The sequence below is a fragment of the Dipodomys spectabilis genome, unplaced genomic scaffold (genome assembly GCF_019054845.1).
Source record: "Dipodomys spectabilis isolate Male_0828 unplaced genomic scaffold, ASM1905484v1 ptg000079l, whole genome shotgun sequence".
Lineage (NCBI taxonomy): Eukaryota > Metazoa > Chordata > Mammalia > Rodentia > Heteromyidae > Dipodomys > Dipodomys spectabilis.
The window spans coordinates 911,776-937,066 of NW_024870756.1; the positions used below are offsets into that span (position 1 = coordinate 911,776).

General features: G+C 40.1%; 1 protein-coding gene across 1 annotated transcript in view; it reads left to right on the plus strand.

Annotated features, from left to right (window-relative positions):
* Positions 1 to 25,291, plus strand: part of Antxr1 (ANTXR cell adhesion molecule 1) — a 211,470-nt gene that overhangs the window by 38,120 nt on the left and 148,059 nt on the right. The window contains exons 4-8 of the mRNA XM_042683107.1: positions 15,172 to 15,253; positions 15,789 to 15,822; positions 17,680 to 17,759; positions 20,811 to 20,879; positions 22,817 to 22,897. Coding sequence (XP_042539041.1) covers positions 15,172 to 15,253; positions 15,789 to 15,822; positions 17,680 to 17,759; positions 20,811 to 20,879; positions 22,817 to 22,897 — 346 coding nt within the window. The remainder of the gene's footprint in view (positions 1 to 15,171; positions 15,254 to 15,788; positions 15,823 to 17,679; positions 17,760 to 20,810; positions 20,880 to 22,816; positions 22,898 to 25,291) is intronic.

Below are 25,291 nucleotides of genomic sequence, written 5' to 3' on the forward strand. Positions count from 1 at the left end.
AAACTAAGGTCACTCTTTGACCAGATATCCCATCTTTCTTCTAAATTCTGCAAGATTCAAATACAAAGAAAGCATAACAAAACAGGCATGGGTCAAGGAATTATTATACTTTATCCAACCCACTGGCTATGTTTTACAGCTGAGGAGAATGATTCTTTAGTTGACTGAATTATTTGCCCAAATTCATTCATGTGCTCAGATATAACAGGGTCTGTTTTTTAATTCACAAAGTATTTTTGTTTGTTTGTTTTTGTTTTTTGTCGGTTGTGGGGCTTGAACTCTGGGCCTGGGCGCTGTCCCTCAGCTCTTCAGCTCAAGGCGAGAGCTCTACCACTTGAGCCACAGCACCACTTCTGATTTTCTGAGTAGTTTATTGGAGATAGGAGTCTCATGGCCTTTCCTGCCTGGGCTGGCTTTGAACTGTAATCCTCAGATCTCAGCCTTCTGAGTAGCTAAGATTACCAGAGCTCGGCCACAAAGTTAAAATTTTTAACCCAATGATAAATCCACTTCTTTACACAGCCTGCCCAGCATACCCTGCTTCTGCATTGTCCTCTTCTTTGTCATCGGTGGAAGGCTCAAATGGAGGCCACCACTATCTATATGTGCATATGTTTGCCTTATGCCATTTTTGTATGGATTTTATTATTATTATTATTTGGTTGTGAGGCTTGAACTCTGGGCCTGGGCACTGTCCCTCTGCTCTTCAGCTCAAGGCGAGCGCTCTACCACTTGAGCCACAGTCCACTTGTATGGGTTTAATTATATACCAATGAACAATAGTATCTACCAGTAGGGAAGTTATGAGAATTGCATTATCTATTTATATACATATTTATTATTATTATTATTGAGAAATCTCAAAGTCTAGCCTATATAAGTATAGGACCTGGATTTGAATACAGGAAGCATAGCCCCTCTGTCCATGTGCTTTACTATACTATAGGATGGTTCACCATTTTACTATTATGTACAGTTCTAAATTTATTTTCAAAAATAAATCTAAGAGTACACAATTCACCACCCGAACACTCTTGGACTTCTTCAGAAAAAAAAAAAAGTTCCCTGAAAGCATATGCCCTTCACACATTTCATGCTCATAGTTTTGAGGGGAGCTTGGCAATGTTCCTGCCCAAGCAGTAAAGAGGTAGCATCAGCATTTCACAGAGGGGTTCAGAGGTTAAGTATCGTGCTTATGGCTTCAGGAGGTAGAGTAGAAGCCAAGAATGTTTGGCTCAAACTGCTGAGTGGAAACCAAGAGACCACACTTCTCTATCCCTCAGTCATATTTTGGTTTGGTTTACAGTGTGGTTTTGCCATTAGTGTCACAGGGGAAAATGACATGTTCTGGACACATCACTTGATTCCTGGAGCAGAATGATTACAGGCTGCTATTACGAAGAGACATAGTTCTAAAAGCCTTTTCTAAATTTAAAAAACAATGAGAGAGAAGAGGCTTGGGTATTTAGTACTTCATTCCATTTTGAGGTAATGTTCATTTAGTTGTACAGAGCTTGATGGCAAAATTAAGAGAAATAGTGAAAGAGTGGGTTATTTGTTTATTTTCTTGCCCTATTGGTTGTGAGGTAACAGCATGGAGCCAGGTCCATGGGCAAGTTTCCTATGTCTTTCTACCTCTGCTTCTTTATCCATAAAATGATATAATGAAGCTGGGCTTCATGAAGTTGGTGTCTTATGCCTGTAATCCTAGGTACTCTGGAGGCTGAGATCTGAGGATCACGGTTCAAAGCCAGCCCAGGCAGAAAAGTCCATGAGACTCTTATCTCCAGTTAACCACCAGAAAACTGGAAGTGGCACTGTGGCTCAAGTGGTAGAGCTCTTTTCTTGGGCTGAAGAATTCAGGGACAGCGCCCAGGCCCAGAGTTCAAGCCCCATGACCGACCAAAAAAAAAAAAAAGAGAGAGAGATAATGATAGCCCTACCTACAGAACTGTGGAAAGGATTAATAGTGGAGAAACAATTGTAATTATGGTTGATTTTAGGTTTTACCTTCTTTCTCCTCCCTCCTCCCCCCCCCTGCCCCGCCCCAGTCCTGTGGCTTGCACTGAAAGACTGAAAGCTTGGGCACTGGCCCTGAGCTTCTTTTTACTCTACCACTTGAGCCACAGCACCACTTCTGGCTTTTTCTGAGTAGTTTATTGGACCTTTATTATCCTTCATATTTTGGTTTGCTTTACAATATGATTGCACCATTAGTGTCCCAGGGAAAAATGACATGGACATTCCTGCCCCATCTAGCTTTGAACCACAGTCCTCACATCTCAGCTTCCTGAGTAGCTAGGATTACAGGCCACTGGCACTCAGCTATTTTTTTTAAGGTTTTGATGAGCAGCTGTCACGTAAAATCCTCCTAGACAGAAAATTGAGGGGAGGGATGGGAATGAGATGAGCAGGAGAGAATGATGAGAGGGATGGCATTGATCAAGATGCATTGTACTCATAAGCTGACATGTTTAATGGTAGCTCCTTTGTACAACTGTTATAAGGAAACCCAGTTGTAAGAAACAGAGAAGCCACCACTTAAGAGGCCAAATTATGAGTCTTTATTAGAGAGCCAGAGGACTGCTGGTGGACTCATGTGTCAAAGACCAGCAGCCTCGAATGCAGCTAGAACAGAGTCTATATAGGCCAAAACCACATGAGGTGTGTGGAATCAAACCTAACAAAAGTATCATACATGAGCAAAGCAAACCAGATGAGGACACTTAAATCTAATAGAAAAGGAAACGATCCCGGGAAACAAACAGGAGAAATCAAGGGCCAACTATCTATGGGAAGTATAGACCCAGTCTCCTTACTTCACAACCACTTAAAGATAATAAAAATAAGTAAGTAAAATCCTCCTAGACAGACTCTACCTCACATTATGACAGTAAAATCTAACAGTTAAATCAGAGTGAATTCCCTTGACTCTCGATGGCTTATGTTCTTTTCTGCAGTTTTTTTTTGTTGGTCATGGGGCTTGAACTCAGGGTCTGGGCACTGTCCCAGAGCTTTTTTGCTCAAGGCCAGCACTCTACCACTTCGAGCCACAACTCTGCTTCTGGTTTTCTGGTGGCTAATTAGAAAAAAGAGTCTTATGGTCTTTCCTGCCTAGGCTGGCTTTGAGCTGTGAACCTCAGATCTCAGCCTCCTAGGATTATAGGCATGAGCCACCAGTGCCCAGCTGTTCTGCAGTTTTGAACACTGGGCCAGTATATCTTTATTTAAGGGGTATAGGTAGAAATAAGTTCTTCAACATGGGTAGAGAGAAAAATGCTTTCTTGCAATGGTCTTCATGGTCTAATTATCCTAGTAAATGTTCTTCCAGACAGAAATGCACAGGACCTGTCTGTAGAGGGTGTTTGTCTAAGAACTTTCCAAGATGAGTCCCAGCAATGGTATCAAATCTCACCTTGGAGTAAAGGAGCAAGTCTGGCAATACATTGATTTGTGAGTGGTATATTGGAATCTAGTGTTTCTCAAATTCTTCTCTGTTAGTAGAAGAAAGTAAAATTCCACCTTGTGGGGCTCTAGGGTATTGTTGATATAGCTCACTGGAAGCAAGAACTTTCTTCAAAGTACTTTCACCTAAAAAGGGCATATGTATTGGATTCTGTTTTATGATATTTATAGGATATGTATCATGCCAATAATATGCCAGAGTTTGATTTTATGTCGTCACGTTGAGTTCTTTTTTTCAAATTTTTGGGTATAATTTATGCTCCAGAAAAAAAAACTTTCATGTTTCTTATATCTTTGTGTATAGGAGTCTACTACAAACCTTATTTGGGCACTGCCAATGGGATAGACAGAAAATAGATTTTGCAAAAATCCAGTCTGGGTTCCAATCTAGAATCTACCCCCATGCCCATATGAGTACACTTCTCAGAGTCTGCTTTTTCCTGTATATAATGAAGCAAATACTGCCAACTGTGTGGTGGTGTTACAAGTCACTCGTGAATAAATGTATGGGAAGTGCCCATCAGGCATGTCCCTCACAGCACATATAAATAAATAAAAGCTGTTAATGAACGGTGGTACTCAGAAGCATTTCTGTTGTGTGTTGAAGGCAGCAAGGTAAACTTGAGAAGTTATCAGAGCTTAAGAATGGTGGCACTATTGCATCCCAAGACAGCAGTCCAAATCAAGACAGTTCCTGTGGCTCAATACAAAGGATCTGGTATTGGTCATCATTAGATGCTGATGCAATTTCTTACTATCAATGAATCACATAAAACCCTAGGGAGTACCTGGAATTGAGGCCTATCATTTTAATGGATGCCATATACTCTTTCACACAAGATATTTTTTCACATAAAACCTTGTAAAGTGTGGCCATAATATATATTTTTTAACTTGCTTTTTACACGGAACATCATGTTTTGGCACTTCTTTCATTAAACATATAGATGATTCAGTTCATTTTAACTATTCAATACTTTTCTAATAAACACATTCACAGAATATGTTTTGATCCTTTTTGTCCCCCATTACCCTGCTTTGTCCCCTTTCCTACCTTTCTACAATCCGTTGTCCCCCAAATAGCCTTCTATTTATGTTTGTGTCATTGTTTGTTTGTATTTGTGGACAGAGACTTCACATATGAGAGAAAACATACATTATTTATCTGAGTATTGGATGTTTTGCTTAACTTGATCAGATCTCCAGTTCCATTCGTTTTTCTATAAATGATATAATTTCATTCTTCTTCAGTACAGCAGCGTTCAGAGTTGGCCTTGAGAGGTGATTAGGTGCTCTGACTTCATCAATGGTTAGTCTATTAATGAATTCACAGATGAATGAATTACAAGGTGGGGCCTCGTTTGAGGAAGTGGCACATTGGTGCACTTAAAGGCATATCTTTTTCTCTATCTCTCCCTCTTCTTTTTTCCTCTTCCTCCTTTCTCACTCTCTCTCTCTCTCTCTCTCTCTCTCTCTCTCTCTCTCTCTCTCTCTCTCTCTCTCTCTTCCTGGCTACCATTAGTAGCAGCCTCTTCTAACACATATTGCTCCCACCATGATCTATAGCCTCACTTCAGGCCCATCGTAATAAAGCTAACTGACCTCAGACAGAAAACTGAAATTTTGAGCCAGAATGCATTTTCACTCCTTTAAATTATTTTCTCAGGTATTTTTCACATGGCAAAAGCTGATGAATGCTTCTTCCAACTCTTTTCTCCAAACAGATTTGCCATATATGACTTGTGGGTTAGATTTTCTTGTATGAACCTACTTCCCACCTCCAGCCTATCATTGCCACAGAGTGTGATGACAGGAAAGTGACATCATGGGAAGAGAACTGTCCATACCAGCATGCACTGAAGGCATGTCATTTGTCTAAATCAAGAGTGTTGCCTATTATCCGCATTAGGGCTCTCAACTGGCAGATTCCACACTAGAACACGACGCTGACTCCACAGGTCCTTATTACATAGGACTCTGCAGAGTGCTACTCTCTCCTTTGCCCCTGTAGAAATCATTATGGTTAGGGATGCTGAGCTCCAGAACATCATCCTGATCATTTGAGATACCTACCAGCACCAGGGAAGACCACACTCTACTAAGCTAAGAGTAACATGGAACTGAAGCCATGCAGTAGGGCAGTGGTGAAAATAGAGTTCCCTCTCTGTTACTCCTATCTCCTGCATAATGTGGCTCAGATGAGGAAAAGATTTCCTGAGGAAGGTTCTTGCTGGGTTTGTGTCAAAAGCCAAGAGGGACTATGAGAAAACCACATGTTGAAAACCACTGCACCAATAGAAGAGGAGTTTGAACAAATATATCATGTTACCCTATGAGTAAATTATCACTCTTGTCCTTCATGCTAACTTTTAGAAATTCCTTGATGGGCTTATATTTGTGAACTTAAACTACCGGCCTACAGTTGACTCTGTATCACATAATAGGATATTCCTGTCTTATTGAGTGTGGCCTGTCCATATTTACCAGATGCTCAGTTTCGGTTAGCTCTCCTGTCCTGGGTAAAATTATTTGCAATGCTCTGAGCTGGAAGGGACCTAATGGAACCTATTCCAAGCTTTCATTTCACATTTGAGAAAAATCAGATTTCAAGAAAGTCTGCTGACATGCTTAGAAGGTGGTGGGGCCAGAACACAATTACAGCTTTGTCTTCCACTAAAGTGGCACTAATGCCATGAGTAAAGAATATTATCTTATAAAACTGTGCAGGTGTAAGAATAAGGGAATGTGGTGAATTCTAGAACACTCCAACCTTTAAAATTTTAGAGGAAAGACCTACATAGAAATATGAGAAAGAACAGCTAATGAAGGGAAGGGTGTGGTGAAAATGGGATTAGAAAAATTTGAAGTGGTGAAGGAGTCATTTGTATCATGCTGCCAGAGTTTGAATAATATGATGCTGAAGACATTACTATTAGGCTGGCAATTGACATCAACAGGATAAGTTTCAGTAGAGTTGTAGAGATAAGACACAGCAGAATGGGTAAAGACTTTCAATTTTCAGATAAGAAATTAAAACAAAAGCATCCCAAACCAGGAAAACATGAAACAAAAGTACAAAGTACATCACTCAGGAAACTAAGAAATATTTAAACTGTGATGTCACTGCATAGGAGGATAGAAAGAGAAAGGAGGAGTGGCAGTGACAGATGAGTGCAGAGAGAAACAATATAATCTTGCATAAGAGGATACTGAAGAGGAGCCAACGACAGCTTCCCAGAACCTTGCAAAACCTGAAAGAGTGTTTGAAATTGTGTCTAAGACGCTGTTCAATCACCAAAGCCGCCTCCTTTCTCACCTCCTGCTATAGTCTAAAAGTTACCCCTTTACAATCTGAACCAGAGATTGCACAAGCAAAATTGCACAAGAATGGTTTTATAGTCAAACACAGATATATTAAGAGGACATGTTGCTCTTTCTAGTCTTCCCTCTTGCTTAAGTGTGAAAACATTTCGCTGTAGAAGTAGCTACATTAGAAGGAAAAATGTACATAGATGATTATTTGAGAATCCTTAAGGGGAAAGAGAAGGAGAAGGAAGAGGAAAAGAAAAAGGAAGAGGAGCAAGAGGAGGAAGCTGTTGACAAAAGTCATTTATCCATTGGTATATCCCACCATGACCAAGAGACCAAGTCTTTTGGTCTTATTCAATATAGAAATATATCCAAAGATCACTGAATAGTTGAAGGAAGATTCTACCAGGAAACAGGAGAAGTAAGTGAATAACCAGAATCTATATTGTAATCAAAATACAAATAAGCCAATAGTTACAGGTAGATGTGGGATCAAATAAGTTTTTGATTATCACAGTATATTTATATAGTGGTACTCAGTCTCTAGTATTTGTCTTCCTTTTTTTTTTAAAGACAAATGTGTTCCTAACATTTAGAAATAACTTGAATAGTATGTCTGGCCTCTGGCTAGAATATAGAAGGATGTGAAAACTTTCATTTCCATGGTCAACCAGAAGAGTCCAGACAAAATAAGATTCATATGTTTCAAAGGGGTTGGCAGAGACACAGGAAGCCCTGATTAACTGAATTAGAGGGAAACTAGCCCTTTATAGCTTAACAGATCTGCAGAATCCTCCAAACTTGAGGTTGGATGCCTGGTCTTGATATGGGAAGTTGGAAGAGCTGGTCTTCTGTGGACAAAGACTTTGCAAAAATGAGAAAAAGTCAGCTAAATTCTAAACAATATCCTATGCCTAGAGAAAGGATTCGAATCTGAAATGGGGAGAAAAAAAGACTTAGCCACATAATTGCTATCCACACATACCTCTGCATTTTCCCCAAGAAAGTAACAGTGAGAGAGTTGCTGAAAAGTAGAGAAAAATCACACTCTCATGAGTTTTCTTAGTGCTTGGATTCTAGAGTCTTATTGGAGTTAATGCACAAGTCAGGCAAAGACATGTGAAGCTGCATCTCATCTCCCAACTCAAATACTGGAATGATCCCAAAGGGTGGGACAGAACAAAAAGCCAGAAGTTGAGCTTATGACTGGGGGACTCTCTAATTAAAAGTACAGCTCAGCCTAAGTTCAGCTGAGCTCAGAGAGGAATCCAAATTGCAGCCCCTCACCCCACCTAACAAAGAAAAGGCTCATACTTCAATGAGTAAACAAAACAAATCAATCTTTTTTTATTGTGAAAATACCATACAGAGGGGTTACAATTACATGAGCAAGGTAATAAGTACATTTCTTATCAAGCATTGTTGATCTGGGGTGTGTGTGTGTGTGTGTGTGTGTGTGTGTGTGTGTGTGTGTGTGTGTGTGTGTGTGTGTGTGTGTGTGTGTGTGTGTGTGTGTGTGTGTGTGTGCTGGTACTGTGTCTTGAACTCAGGGCCTTGTGTTCTCTGCCTTTTTGCTGGCTACTCAGAGATAAGACTCTCTCAGATTTGTCTGTCTAGGCTGACAAGGATCTTCAGATATCAGCCTCCTGAGTAGCTGGGATTATAGGTTTATGCCACCAGTACCTGGCCCTCACTACTTTTTTATACAAGTTTAAAACATACAAATCAATAGCCAGGCACTATAATCCTAGCTACTCAGGAGGCTGAGGCCTGAGGATCACAGTTTTAAGCCAACCAGGGCAGAAAAGTCCTGTGAGACTCAAAATAATATGCTGGTTCTATGTAGACTTATTTATGCAGTCACATTTCTCTGTAGGACCAGCTGGGGACATTGGGCTCAGCTAGAGAAAATAACACATCTGGAATAGCTGAGTCTCAGTCTCTCTCTCTCTCTCTCTCTCTCTCTCTCTCTCTCTCTCTCTCTCTGTCTCTCTCTGTTTCTGTGTGTGTGTATGTCTCTCTCTCTCTCTCACACACACACACACACAGACGCACACACACATACACATCCTTCACTCTGAAGGAGTCTAGAAAATCAATTTTCCTCTTGGTAGCTACAACATTCCAAGAAGGCAACCCTCACTAACAAGTACAAATAGAATTTTGGCTTTTATCCTGAGTACTGATGAAGCAAGTTAGTGCAGAGACAGGATAGGAATACTGGGAGGTATGATCTCTTATAAACAATCATGTATGTTTACAAGATTCACACTAAATATAAATAGGTTAAAGTGAGAGGACTGAGAAAATGGTACACAGTGCAAGCACTAATCAAAAATATTAAGGGATGATTATATTAATATCAGACATAGTAGAGGTCAAGCTAAAAACTAGATATATATAAAGAAATCAAAGAAAATCCATGGCTCAAAGAAAAATCACACAGGATAATGTTTCTAAGTGATAATGAGAATCCAAAACATTAGTATTTATGAGATGCGGCTAACATGATGCTTAGGAGGACCACATAGCTCTGTTATATTTTACAAAAGGAGGAAGGTCTAAAAAAACTTAGCAGTAATTTGCTTCTCTACTTGGTGAAGCTAAAAATGGATGGTCTTATTAAACTCAAGTAAGTGGGAAAGAAAAAGAATAGTAAGTGAATCAATAAAATTGAAAGCAGAGAAATAGAGAAACCAACGAAACCCTAACTTGAGTATTTTTAAATATCTATGGTGAACTTACACTCTTGCATGCAACTACTTAAGGATAAATGAGAGGAAAAATAGATAAATAAAATTTCTAGAGACTGATTTTACTAGAAGAGAAAAAATGCAACTTGCAAATAACATCAGTAACGAAAGAGGGGATATAACTAAAGATCCTACAGATGCTAGAAGGTAAAGGGGCAATATGAACAACTTCATAGAAATAAATTCAGTAATTATAAAGGAAACAAGTAGAATATATATTTATATTTACATACATATTGCATATAAACTATACCTCACTAAGATATATTAGAACAGTACATTTGATTCAGCAAGCATCTTGTTACCACTAATCAAGTTGGCCTATTCTTAGGGCAAAACTTTCAAAATATGATGTCTATTTACAGATTACTGAAATACAGTTCCTTGTGGCACTTCATGATGTCAGAAGTATCAGCAACATTCCTTTAATTATGTGTTCTGTTCATACAACAAAAGGAGTCACAAAGCTATAGGGAAATGTAGTGTGAGTGTGATCAGTGTTAATAAATAGTGGCATGTTGAATATATAAGTTAAGACTCCAAAGCCAATGACTTGAAAGCATTTGAGGAAAGTCTAACTCTGCAGGAGCTTTACTACAAGGAGGCAAGGAACTCCTCAATACAGAACCTATGTCAGGTTATTTGGGATGGTTTCAGAAGTTGTTGTTTTTTCTAAAATAGAACAAAAATCTACTACTGCTGTGTGACTTAAGGGAAATTTTACAGAGGGAATGTGAGTAGGATCCTTACTTGTTAAAGTACTTCATGATCTGACTGTATGTGTTAATCTTTTAATACTGTCATTAGCAAATATAATCAAGGTGTCACAGGAGAACCTCAGAAAGTAATCCTCCTAAAGTGGAGAAAAATTTCTCCAACAAAAGACATGGACAGATTTTCCCTACCTATTACTTCTATAAACCTGGAAGTTGCTGGGAGCTTGGTATCTGCTCAGTATAGTATCTATGATTAAATTGTGCCCCCAAGTTGGAATCATTGACTCAACAATCATATATCAATGCCCGTCATTAAATGTCGAGGGATTGCAAAAAAAAAAAAAAAAAAGGGTGATCTGAAAAACAAAAAATGTGATCTGAAAATACTTAACTTCCAAGTAAGAACACTGGCAGATGTGTGAAACCACCAAGGAAAAAAAAGACCTTTGGGTAGCAGCCTCTTGTGTAGGATTCCCAGCCTCTGTCATTTCCCAGGAAGATAGCATTGCACTTGATAATGAGTTCCCAGAGGGGTTCTTATCATTCTTTAAAAGATCTCTCTCCCAATTTTCTTCAGTTTCTAAGACAGTATAAAGAGTATTAATAGTTCTGGTGGCCCAGAATTACAACAGGTTCACGATTCCCACTGATCCATCTGCTTTGTTTGTTTGGGTGTTATAGGTGCTTACAAGTGGGCAGGGTAGTGGGTGAGGCCAAAGATACATGATCTCTTGAGAAACTGGAAGAACAGGAAGTTGCCATCACTGTCGGCACCAATGAGTTCATAGCTTGCTAGATACAAAGCATCAATAAGGACATGTTCCAAAGAGCCTTTGCCTTTTCTGGTTTAAAAAAAAAAAAAAAAGCTCAATAAAATACTTGTAATGAAAAGGAAATAAGCTTAGAGGAAACTACTTAGTTCCCAGACTTTATTTGGCAGAGCAAAAGTTCAGTGCAGCCCAGGAACCTTTTCCACACCCCCACATGCCTATTTTTTAAGGCTTCTTTTTTTTTAAGCTTCTGTATTAACACAGGATTCAGTTTTAGTGTTACCAAAATTTCCCAGACTTCTCTAGTCTCTAACCAAAGAACAAGATCAAATTTAGTATCTTAATCGTGTGTATTAATTTAGAAAGTAATGGGGTTATTGTGATGGTTTCATATATGTATATACCATACTTAGATCATATTAATCCATTCTGTTACTCTTTTTACTCCTTCACCCATCCCCTTTCATATCACCAATAATCCCTCTGATTTGTATGTCCCTTTTCTCCCTCTGAATTCTACGCATGAGAGAAAAACATGCATTATTGGTCTTTCTGAAGCTAGCTTACTTCACTTACTAAACAAAACAACTCAATTCCATCTATTTTTCTCCAATGACATAATTTATTTTCTATTTTTCTCCAAATGACATAATTTATTTTCTTTACGGCTGAACAAAACTCCATTTTGTGTATATGTGAGACATTTTCATTAGCCTAGGCTGATCCCATAACCTTGCTGTTGCAAACAGTGCTATAGTAAACACAAGTAAGTAGGTATCTCTTTGTGTGCTGATTTACATTCCTTTCAGTATATATCTAGGAATGGCAGAATAGGATCAGTTATTCAAACGATAGTTTGAATGTTTTGAGGACTCTCCATACTGATTTCCACAGTGACTGAACTAATTTACATTCACACTAATAGTGTCCCCCTGCCCCTCAGCAGCCTCATTGGGATTTATTGTTTATTGTCAAACGAGACTATTGGCAGCCACTTTTATATGGAGTGGAGAGTGAACAGAAGAGAGGGTAAGAGGACAGATGACTGGCCCTGTGTCTCAGCAGGAGATGATGGCTCAGACCATGGTGCAAGCAGAAGGGACTGAGCCATTTCTAGACTTCTCTGGAGTGAATCCAACATAATTTGCTGATGGTGAATGTAGGGGAATGATGGTGAATGAAGGAGAGGGAAAAGTCAAGATAAGGGATCAAGGATGGTTTCTAGTTTCTAACTTGGGCAGCTGGCATGAGGTCTGATATCTGAGCACTAATAAGATTAGTCAGTGCCTTTTCCAAATGGCTGATGTAGTCTTAAATATCATCCCTGAGAAGCATCAGCAGCCTAGGGAACAGGCCTGGGCTAAGACCCTTTCAGTTTGTCTTTAAAACTTGTTAACATCCGGGTGCCAGTGGCTCATACCTATAATCCTAATTACTCAGAAGGCTGAGCTCTGAGAATCACAGTTCAAAGCCAGCCCAAGCAAGGAAGTCCATGAGACTCTTATCTCCAATCAACTTCCCCAAGCTGCAAGTAGAGCTGTAGAGTAGACTGGAGCTTAAGTGGTAGAGTGCTAGCCTTGAACACAGATGCTTAGGGACATTACCTGGCTAGGAGTTCAAGCCCCAGGAATGTATACACACACACACACACACACACACACACACACACACACACACACACACACACACACACACACAGAATCTTCCCAACAGCCTGGTGATCCTATCTCACTCATGGCTACCCATCACATCATTTGTCACTTAGGATTTGGTTCATTCAATTACTTTCCAAGCAATTGCTAGGATAAACCAATATTATTTCACTCATTCACTCACTGAAGAAATCATTTATCATACCAATCAGGAGCAAGACCTCTTGTTTAAATCCACACTCCCACCCCCCACCTCCACCACTGACTAGTTGTGATGCCTTAGACAGATTTCTTAGCCTTTTGCGACTCCATTTCCTTATCTGTGCAATAAAGGACATAGTAGCTTGTACCTCAGAAAGCTATCACAGTCTAAACTGGATGAAATACATTCCAAGTGTTAAAAACTAAGCCCAGAGCTGGGCACCAGTGGCTCAAGCCTATAATCCTAACTCCTCAGGAGGAATACAGTTCAAAGCCAGCCAAGTCAGGAAAGTCCATGAGACTCTTACCTCCAATCACAGAAAAAGCCAGTAGTGATACTGTGGCTTAAGTGGTTGGGCAGTAGCCTTGAGCAAAAGGAGCTCAGGGACAGAGCCTGGGCCCAGAGTTCAAGCACCAGAACTAGCAAAAAAGAAAAAGATAAAAGAAAAAGAAAAACCTGAACTTGGCATACAGGACCCAGCCGTGTTAGTCATGGCCACTGCTCTTCGTGATACAGGTGTTACTGAGAGCTTCCCAGTCTCAGTACTGCTCCAGGCCAGAGGCTGCTTTGAATAATAGAAAGCATGGTGAGAGTCAGATTTGACATCCAGTCTCTGCTCTTCTACCTAAGCTGTTGGAGTCTGAGAGTTCTCTACAGTATTAGAGGAGCAACAATACCAACAGTGAAAGGTTTTCACGAGGGGAAATCAGAAATTTCTAAACAGTGGTTTGTAGATGGTGAGGTTCTTTCCTGACCCAGGAGGATTTTTCTTTCCTAATATAAATAGTGTCTCTGTGCCCTCTGCCACTGGAAAGATCCCGGTAAGAGGAAGACAGCTTCAACCCCTCTTATGGCATATGGTTTAAAAACCTCTTATCAGGTTATGTTTCTCAGAAATTACACTTTTACAGCCCAGTATGGAACTGTATAAAAGCCAGGAACAAGAGTGTGGACATCTTACACAACAGAGAAAATGCTCCACAAGGATTTCACTTGGCACCCACACCATTGGCGTGTCTCACCCACCATTTGCTCTTTCCCATGAGCTGTACACTTCCTCTTCCTACCCCTACAGTCACCTTCAGCAACCAGAGTGAGAAAACACAGGCACCAGCCACAGCAAACACTCTAGTTTGTCCTGGAAAGCATAGATTCCCTGGACTTTTATTTGCAAACCGACTGCATGGTTTCCTTTGGCACAGCCATGAGCATGGCAGGCACAACTTGGTCTGAGCGTCTCTGCTTCTCTCCCACGTCCTTGCAGTGGCCTCTGGCTGCTGCTTCTCTACGCTTCCTGACTTATGAGAACCTTTCACATCTTTGTCTACATTTGCTGTGTGTCCCGTCAGGAGCAATGCATTTTAAGATTCATTGTGGACATGGAGGGAAAAAGTTGTTATTGTTACAGAAAAGGAACATCTTCACAAGCAAATAAAGATTCCTGCAGGAAAGTCCTTTCCCTCAGTCCATGTAATGTCACTCATCTTATCTATGGCTCACCCTGGATGGATAATATTGTACAGACTTTCCATCCTATGACTTTAGGAGGATTGTTAGGACAATAGAACAGCATGTAGGTAAATAAGAGGGCCAGTACCACTGAGCTCTGATGGCTAATTACACCTGTAATCCTAGTTACACATCAGGCTGAGATCTGAGGATTATGGTTCAAAGCCAGTCCAGGCAGGAATGTCTGTGAAAGTCTTATCTCCAATTAAGTGGGGGTGGGGAAGCTGGAAAGTGGAGTGAGGGCTTGTGTGATAGAGCACCAGCTTTGAGCAGAAATGCTCAGGGATAGCATCCAGGCCCTGAGTTGAAGCCCCAATACAGGGAAAGAAAGAAAGGAAGAAAGACAAGACAGATAGACAGACAGACAAAAAGAAAGAAAGAAAGAGAGAAGGGGAGGAAGGGAGGAAAGGAAGGGAGGGAGGGAAGGAAGGAAGAAAGGAAGGAAGGAAGGAAGGAAGGAAGGAAGGAAGGAAGGAAGGAAGGAAGGAAGGAAGGAAGGAAGGAAAGAAGGAAGGAAGGAAGGGAGGGAGGGAAGTAAGGAAGGAAGGAAGGGAAGAAAGGAAGGAAAGAAGGAAGGGAGAGAAAGAGAAAGAGGAAAAGGAAAGAAAGAGAGAGAAAGAAAGAAAGAAAGAAAGAAAAAAGAAAGAAAGAAAGAAAGAAAGAAAGAAAGAAAGAAAGAAGAATGAGGAGGGAAGGAAGGAAGGAAGGAAAAAAGAGACCAGTACATATAACTATCAATAGCCACAGAAAAAAATAATTATCTAATATGACTAACAGGGTATTTTTGGTTTTCAGAGAACAGATCCGTCAAGGCCTTGAAGAACTCCAGAAAGTTCTGCCAGGAGGAGACACATACATGCATGAAGGATTTGAAAGGGTAATTTCAAGACAGTTTTCAACTCCAAGTATAAAGTGTGATATGGAATGTCCCCATAGGGGTAGCTGCACATGCATTAAGGGGGCTGAACATACCCAGTGACCAGAGAGTACAATTACACTCCCCACCATGAGCTTAGACAGTGACAACTACATCCAAAAGCACTGAGGAAATGGATTTCCTCCTTCCATCACTGATACCAATGGAGTTTTTGTGACCTGATGACTCACACATCATGGTGCACACAAGTCTCCTCAATTCCCAGCATGATCTTTGTGATGGCAGCTTCAGTAGTCAAGACAGAATTTCAGTGAGTTCAACTAAGCATTGAACATGTTCATGGCTATATGACTGAAGTATGAGTGTAATCGTATGTGAAGGTCATCCATTGATATTTGAGTGAATCCTGGGTGGATCACATAAAGATGGAGACTGAGCCTGGCAACTGATGAACATCAGAACCCAATGCCCAATGTGCTATTTGCAGTGATAAACAGTAGTTCTATGTCTAATAATTTGTTCGTGTGTTTTTCAGGCCAGTGAGCAGATTTATTATGAAAATAGCCAAGGTAAGCTTGCTGTATAAAGCACCATTTTGAGATATTTAACATTTTTCTGTTTGCTTCTGAGAAAGCAGAGCCCTACTTTTCAGAATGCACATATGATATTGTCTGTAAATCTTTGGTACACATAGCCCAAGAATGCATAGAAAGATGGCAAATAGCAGGTCGAAATCCAAAAGTTATGTAAAAGTAATTAAGAACCCATTGTGACTCCAGCCTGCAATTCCCATGAATAATTTTACATTTTGAATTCATTAAACTAGGAAATACTTGGATAAGTAATGTAAAGTCTTGAATTTTTGCTTCAAATCTCATTATCTTGACCTTCTCTGAGATCCAAACCTCTTTATTATATCCTGCGTTAGCCTGAAGTTAATAAACAATCAACTAATGGTGGAATGAAGAAATTATAAAGAGAAAATTTATTATTTTAAAACCCAGGAAGTAGTATACCCTATGAGAATTCACATGTACAAGGTTAATCATTGAGGTATTCATTAAAATGAGAGAGATGTCCGAAAAGTATGACTGGGTATAATATTAAGATCTAGATACCAAGCCAGATGAAGTAGCCCAAGCCTGTAATCCTACTTACTTGGGAGGCAGTGATTGGAGGATCAAAGTTCAAGACTAGTCTAAGTAAAAGTTCATGAGACCTGATCTCAACTAATGGTTGAGCAAGGTGGTATAACCTGTCATCCTAGCTATAAGCAAAGCACAGTGGCACAATGGTCCAAACTATAAGGAAGCAAAATTTGGAGGATCACATCCCAGGCCAGCTTAGGCATAAAATCCTACCCTACCTTTAAAGTAACTAAAGAAAAAGGAGATGGAGTTGTGGCTGCAATGGTACTGCACCTGTCTTGCAAGCCCAAGACCGTGAGTTTGATTCCAGTACTGGAAAGAAAAAAAGAAGAGTCAAGGTTGGTTTAAATTTTGCTTCGTTTAAGTGCAAGACATACTTAGCAAAAAGCCTAGAAATAACAATAATAATTATTGTTATTATTTTAGCTATTATTACTATAGTGTCTTTCATGGAAACCTTTCAGGCAAATCTCTTAAAAGAGGTTCACTAGGCTGAGCATGTGAGCATGGGGGCTCACATCTATACTTCTAGCTATTAGGGAGGCAGAAATTAGAAGAATTGAGGTTCAAGGCCAGCCCCCACAAAAAATTATTGAGACTTCCATCTCCATCAATAAGCCAGGTGTACTGGTACAAACCTGAGATCCCAGCTACCCAGGAGACTGTACATTAGAAGGATCATGGTGTAAGGTGGGCCTGAGTAGGTATTTGCTTCCTCAGAAGCATCTAGTTGCTGTTTGTTTTAAACCACAATAAATAGAATAGTCCTGGTATCACTATCAAAGCTTGCTAATAAATCAGCTATGAGCATTGTTGCTAGAAGTCTAAATATCACTGAAAGAATTCTAGTAGATTTTGCCAATTGCTATACTACTTCCCATCAGCTTGTAAATCTCGGTAACTATTACCTTCTGTCAAACTGTCAGGAGGTGGCACATGTGCTCAACTACAATATGAGAGAAGGACCAATAAAGCTCAAGCAGCTTAGTTTACTCTCAATGGATAGCCATTAAGAGAACTGCTACTAGAAGAGGATCACCAAGTATAGCCATTTGTTGAAAAGAGGCTGAGAAATCCAGAAGCAACACCAATTCCCCCTGAATGTCTCTAAGAAATATTCTTCATGCTGGAGTTGATCCAGACCCCAAAGGAAAAAAAATGGATATTTTCACACTGTTGACTTCAGGAGGTTGAGCTTCAAAGAGATAAAACCCCAGGGCTGAGACCTTTTCCTGGAAGAAGCAGTGTAACTGAATGTTTCTTTGTTGCTTTGGGCAGGGTACAGGACAGCCAGTGTCATCATTGCTTTAACTGATGGTGAACTCCATGAAGATCTCTTTTTCTACTCAGAGAGGGAGGTAAGTAGGGGTCTAGCTTGTATCTAAACAATCTCTGGGATGGTTCCATGGTAAAACATATTCTTAGCCTGTGTGGAGGCCTGGGTTTGATCCTCAGAACTTCTTCCTCCCCACCTACACAAAAGCAAAAGCATGGAAACAGGACTTCTCCCTGAACTGGGTCACTCTCTTCTGCACTCAGGCAAAATGATAAGTATTCTCTGTAAAAAAACAAAACAAAACCCTGAGTGAAACAGTGTTTCATATATAAAAGTAATCATAACTCTTTTTTTATTTTGTCATTCATAGGGCTTGAACTATGGGCCTGGGTGCTGTCCCTGAGCTCTTTGGAGCAAGGCTAGCACTCTACCACTTGAGCCATTGTGCCACTCCTGACTTTCTGGTGGTTTATTAGAGATAAGAGTCTCACAGACTTTCCTGCCCTGGCTGGCCTTGAACCGTGATCCTCAGATCTTAGCCTCCTGAGTAGCTAGGATTACAGGCATGAGCCACTGGAGCCCAGCTCATAACTCATTTTGAGCATGAATTTTTGTGTTTTATACATGGTTGATGTTTTTCATCAATTATGAATTTTTTTACATATCATTCTATGCTGTGAGCAATAAAAATGCCAACTACACCTTTATTAAAGGTATTGTATTAGCAGTTTTCAAATGCCATATGTCATACTGGTACCATTTTTCTTCCATTTTCCCCCATATTTTTTTCTACTAAAGCAAGAGAAGGAGGAAGAATCACTTAAAACATTTAAATCAATCTTCCCAGAATGTACTAACCATTGATGAGATTCTTCTCTAAGAAACAAAGTAGAGCACTATTTGCTAGCCGAGTTGATAGTAATCTTTCCTATATTTTTCTTTTTCTTATGCATGTATTATACTCTAATCAGATTAACCCCCTCTATTACTTTTCTCTCCTCTCTTCCCCCTTCTCCATATTCAGCAGCTTTCAGTGAGATTTTTTATGCCATCTTCATATTTCCATGCAATATATTTTCACCCTTCATCATTCCCTTCCCTCTTCACCTCTCCCTTGCCTTCTCAAACAGTCCCAAAACTACAATCATAGTGACATATTTTTTTTCTCAAAAGCAAGCAAACTAATTCTCTGAATGAAGCTTTGGGATCATTAAATGAGACTTAGAAAAGACATTTAGTCAAGAATGGTAAAGTTATATTTCTACTTAGAAAATCTTCACACTGAAGGTTTGAGTTGAATTATATGTGCACTTAGCCTAAGGAAACAAATTATGGGGATGTTTTAAGCCTTATGATTGATACAGGCTCGTTTTGACCAAGCTAGAAACACAAGAAGGAAGCAGGCAGTAAGAGATGGAGAGTCTAGATGCTAAGAGAAGTTAGTCAAAGCATTAGGTTTTCCTCAAGTTCATGACTAGTATTCAGCCCTCTCTAGATGTATAAAGTATATATTCATTCATTCATTCATTCATTCATTCAGAGTTTGCATATACTGGGTAGACACTAAAGACATAGGTGATTGAATATCTTAACCATGAAAAAGCATCTATCTTTCACTGATTTTAGCACAGAGGATTACTCAACAAGGGGAACATGAAAGTTAGCATGACAGACATCCCTGAGCATTTGGGAAATCATGCATTTCTGTATTCTAAAATTGAAACCCTGGGATGGGAACGTAAAATGGCTTATTTGGGCACTAAATAACAGCCAAGTCAAATGAAAAACCTAATAAGGAGAGAAATGGAAATAAAACAAATTATTTATGTCTGCGGCTTAAAATAGGGGTTAGCAGAAAGGAATGTTAGGTATGGCACATACAGACTTGAAAAATATATTTGGAATGCCAATGCCAATAAAGCAAGCTTTCTGGGAAAGAAAGATAAGTCTCAAATTATAAAGAAATGGCTCTTGTTAATTCTATAGAAACCCCAATTAGCAGAGAGGAATCACAGAGCTCTTAGTGATAAGGTTGAGGCAACACTAAACCTAAAAGATTCTTTTCTCGTGAAAGAAGTGGGGGATATTTCCAACACTGAGGAGGAAAAGGCATGTGTCTGTCCCTTTCAGAATTCAGTGTCAGACGTCAATGGGTTTGTGTCCTGAAGAGGAGAGGACAATAACACAGTTCACACCAATATGTATATATTGAGCACTTACTGTATGCATAGTATCAGTTATTTATTGAGCACCTGCAGAACTAGATGCTAAGAGAAGTTAGTCAAAGCATTAGGTTTTCCTCAAGTTCATGACTAGTATTCAGCCCTCTCTAGACGTATAAAGTATATATTTATTCATTCATTCATTCAGAGTTTGCATATACTGGGTAGACACTAGTTTGTCCAATTTTTGTTTTCTATTCTGAAACAGAAGAAGCTGGAAAACAGATACCACAGCCATTAATAAAACAAATATTAAAATCAAGCCCAGTCCCAGGTGCTTTCAATGGTCTCTTATACAGAAGGTCATGGCTCACCTGTTCAAATATATCCTACATGCATTGCACAGGCTTTATTGCTAAAGGATGCTAGCATCCGTGAACATCTGCAATGTTCTAGACTTTATGTGAGGAGCTCTGTGTATATTTTCTCATTTAATCCCCAGAACACTTTACAAAGTAAAATCAAGCATCCAATTCAGGTCCACCTGGTTCCAAAAGCCACATTTTTGTGTGATATCATGCTGCCATTACAAGCAACAAAAAGTATACCAATAAAAAACACCTCAGAGCAATGGAAAAGGTAAATATTTCCCAGAATTGTTTATGTGATTTGTAGCCCAATGTTTCCCTTTCCTCCTTCTTTCAAAGTCAGCACTTTTCTCAATACTCTTCTCCAGGAGTCCTTTCAGCACTATCTGGACTACCTGCTCTCCTCTGCTCCACCTTGCATTGTGTTAGATTGCACTGTTCACTGGCATAGGAGCTCCTTGGGAACGGGGATTGTTTTCTCCAGTATGATATCTGGCACATAGTAGATGCTGTATAAATAACTGGCACTACTACTTGGTAAAGCCAACAGAAACACGTTTGTCATGGCATCTCTTTCTAATATCCTTTGTTTTCTTGATCTAGGCTAACAGATCCCGAGATCTTGGTGCAATTGTTTACTGTGTTGGAGTGAAAGATTTCAATGAAACACAGGTATGATCGTGAATTTCTTTTGGCTTAAGAATATACTGACCGATGAATGGTAGAGAATATGTGCATCCAGTACAGGGAGCCTCCAAGTATAAACCTTAGGTATGTTATTTTTGCAGAAATACTCAGCAGGTGGGGATTACTGGATGTGTAAGGGATATGAATTCATTTGGGGAAGCACCTGGGGTCTTCAACACAGACTATCCAGGCAGTATGTTTCTTAGTTGGCCTTCTTAGTGAACATTGACTTGCCAAAGTATCAAGACCAGATATGGGAGCTGGGCACTGGAGGCTCACACCTGTAATCCTAGCTATTAGGAGGCTGAGATCTAAGGATTACAGTTTGAAGCCTGCTCCAGCAGGAAAGTCTGTAAAACCCTTTCTCCAATTAACTGCAAGGAAAAAAAATTAAAGCCAGAAGTGGAGCTGTGGCTCAAAAGGTAGAACACTACTAGTCTTGACCATAAATGCTCAGTGACAGTGCCCAAGCCTTAAGTTCAAGCCCCAGGACCAGCATATAACAAAACCAAAAAGTCCAGATATGCGTTAACTTGGAATAATTGTTTCTTAAAAGAAAATAATTTGGCAAGTATGATTTTCTTACTCAAATGACAAGCAATCCTTTTCACCTATTAAAAATGCAATGCATTTTCAATACAAAAATACGGAGATAATTGGCCACATAAGCCAAAAAGTTACTTACAAGTACTTGTACTTATATGTACAAGTAAATTGTGAAAACCTATTAAACTAAACAATAGTTTCTCAGGGTAGTTTATAATTTCTTTTGTTATAATAACACATGAAGCCGGGTGCTGGTGGCTCACTCCTGTAATCCTACACAGGAGGCTGAGATCTGAGGATCACGGTTCAAAGCCAGCCCGGGCAGGAGAGACGGTGAGACTCCTATCTCCAATAAACCACCAGAAAACCGGAAGTGGCGCTGTAGCTCAAGTGGTAGAGCGCTCGCCTTGAGCTGAAGAGCTGAGGGACAGCGCCCAGGCCCAGAGTTCAAACCCCACGACCGACAAAAAAAAAAAAAAAATAACACATGAAAACCCTTATGGCACATTGCTAAATGAACAAGATTACAAAGCACAGATAATAGTATATGCTCCCTTTTAAGTATGTATGTATGAGCTTGCATTGAAGAAGCATGGAAGTCTGTATATATGAAATTATTAATAAATATAGACATAGAATGATTGATATGGAAGGGGTGTGAGTGACTTTTGTTTTGTTTTAACACATGGAATTTTCCTTGTTTCATAGTAAGGATATTTTACATTTGCATTCAGTAAAAAGAGTAAACCATGTGTGTGAAACCATAGCTACACACCAGCACAGGCTATGACTGGTGTAATCCCAGAACTACACAGAGATGTGCAGGGTGGAAAAGCTCACAGATCTGAATCTCTGCCCTCAATCCTCTGCTCTATAAAGCCAGAGCAGCCAAAGTAATCTCAAGCCCCCATTCCTCCCTCAGCAGTTCAGGTGAAAGGTTGGAGGCCTTGCCAACAACAAAGCCTGACTTTATTTTTAAAGTTGCTCTAAAGGAAGCCTGAGTCTGTTTGATTTGAATAAAGTTGCAATCAGGAATTTGGGTGAATGGGAGAAAACTGGGCCAATGGCCTACCCCCAAATCCATAAATATATCAACCTATCAATATATCATCCAATTGGGTGATCTTACCTCTGCTCCTGAGGAGGAAAGTAATAAAACAAATGTAAAAGCTGGAGCCTCCCCTGGGGCCTGCTCCACAGAACCCTGGAAAGCTCTTGGTGATGAAGGCACTTCATTGAGGCCTATAAACCCAGGAAGACATCATGTCTCTCCTTTTTTAAAACTAAGTGAGGCTCGTACACAGTAGCATTCCTAAGCACTCCACACTGGACACATCCTTATCTCTGTGTGCATTTTGTGTCTGTCCTGTTCTCAGCTGGCTCGGATTGCGGACAGTAAGGATCATGTGTTTCCGGTGAATGATGGTTTCCAGGCTCTGCAAGGCATCATCCACTCAGTGAGTAAATAGCTTCCTCTGGGGTCCTTTTCTGGCTCCAGCCTGCAACCAATCCCCTTGTCCTTCTTTCTGAGGCTGCTCTTTTTCTGCTTGAGAGAGCGTACTTTCCTGTATCTTGTGTCTACCATGATCCACATTCCTCTTCAATCTTCAATTCCTGTTTCTTTTCCCCTTCTGTGCTAACTCGACCCAACAATGGAAAATTTAAAATTGAGAGGGGTCCTGTTCCCGCAGTGAGCCAGACTTGAGGCAGTCTTTCTCACGCGCGATAAAATGTAGCTGATGGTTTGTATCTGACCCATTGCTACACTCCTTCTCGGCTTTTCTCAGCCATAACCAAACACAAGCCGCCATCAGAACATCAGCAGGCTGAACCTTAATCTCTTGCCATTGGAAGCACCTTAGACCAGGTTGTCTACTGAAATCAGCTGGAGAGATTTTTTTTTTTAATATTGATGATTAAGTCTCTGGTCTGAGGTGTAACCTAGGCTTTGGGAATTTTTGAGATTTCTTCAGGTTATAATGGTCAGCCAAGATTGAGAGCTACTGACACAGACCTCCAAAGAGGGTGGCTTCACTGTGCTTCAGGTGTTCTCAGTTGCCAGTTCTTCTTCACACATGCAGATGGGTTTCTGGAATCCTATTCCTGGATGGTGAATAGAATATTGGATTTTGAGGTCTTTCTTATATACCCTTCAGTCAGAGGTCAGACCCTTGGTCCAACTGGGAAACTGAATGTTTCTGATCCTTAAAACCTCAGCTGGTAGGCCAGTGTGTATGCTACACATGTAATGCTATCAGAAAATACCACATCCTCCATCTTTAGGTGCTGTGAGGTATGCCACTGTGAGCAGTGAGAGCTCACAGGCTCCACACTCGATACCCAGGATTCAAGTTCAGAGTGAAATTTGATCATCGTCCTCTTTAAGTTTGATGTCTTAACCCAGGCGTTGCTCACCAGAGCTTGGGACCTGCCAGCTTTCTCAGAAATCTAGGAAGCTTCCACAAGGCTGTGCCTCCATGTAACATGAGACCCTTCAAGGAAAATAGTAGAGCAAGAAGGACAAAATCTGAGAGCTGATTGCCTAGAACTTAAATACCAACCCAAGCACTTATCACTACTAGATCCATAAATACTTCCTTTTTTTCTAAAAAGTAGCTGATGATAAGACTTAAGGAATGAACTAATATGAAGATTTCAAGGATTATTGGTTAAAATACCTAATTTCCACCGGGCACTGGTGGCTCACGCCTGTAATCCTAGCTACTCAGGAAGCTGAGATCTGAGAATTACAGTTCAAAGCCAGCTGAGGCAGGAAAGGCCATGAAACTCTTTTTTTTTTTTTGGTCGGTTCTGGGGCTTGAACTCTGGGCCTGGGCACTGTCCCTGAGCTCTTCAGCTCAAGGCAAGCACTCTACCACTTGAGCCACATCGCCACTTCCAAGGCCAGGAAACTCTTATCTCCAATTAATTACCAGAAAAACCAGAAGTGGTTCTGTGGCTCAAGTGGTAGAGTGCTAGCCTTGAGCTGAATTGCTGAGGGACAGCTCTCAGGCCCAGAGTTCAAGCCCCAGGACTGACAAAAAAAAAAAACAACCCAAAAAACAAAAAACTCTGATTTGCAGACATGGGAATTACTTTCTTTTCCTCTTTCTACCTTCACCATATCAAACACTTGAGTGTCAGTATCACCCATCCCCTATGTTTTTTGAAGGATATCTAAAGATCACCTGGGAATCATGTCTACAACACTGATTCGTAGGGCTCTTTTCCAAAAGATTCTTTGACAGATATAGAAATAGGTGCAAGGAATCTGCATATTTTAAATGAGCATTTTAAAAAGATAAGTGCAGCCAGTATTGTTTTAAAAGATGGATAGATGTGATTACAAAGTTTTGGAATTATGAAAAATAATCCCATGTCGATTTGGTAATTCTTATCTTAAGTGTATACAAATGCTATCTGCCTTATTCAAGCTATATTTGTTGTCAAAGAACAAAAACCCATTCAATCTACCTTCCAGAAAAAGGAAACTACTGAAAGGATAAAGAATGATCAGATCCAGTACAAGTCCACCGGTGAGGGACCCTTACTCTGATTTCTGGAGTCACTGACACCTACCTAATAATGTAAGAAACAAAACAACAATGCTGTGTAAAGAAACAGTCCAACAATGTGAAGCATAACTAACAGCAAGACTTGAGGCTGATTCTGAATCCTGTGGGAGCTCAGAATTGGATCCTTCTGCATATGAGCCTTCATGAGAAGGAGAGGCAGACCTGGCTCAATGAAAATCCAGGGGAGGTGGTGGGTGATGTAGAGGAGGGATAGCATGACCTCAGCCTTCTTCCCATAGGCTGAGAATCATTGTCAGGAGATGGGAGTCATGATGT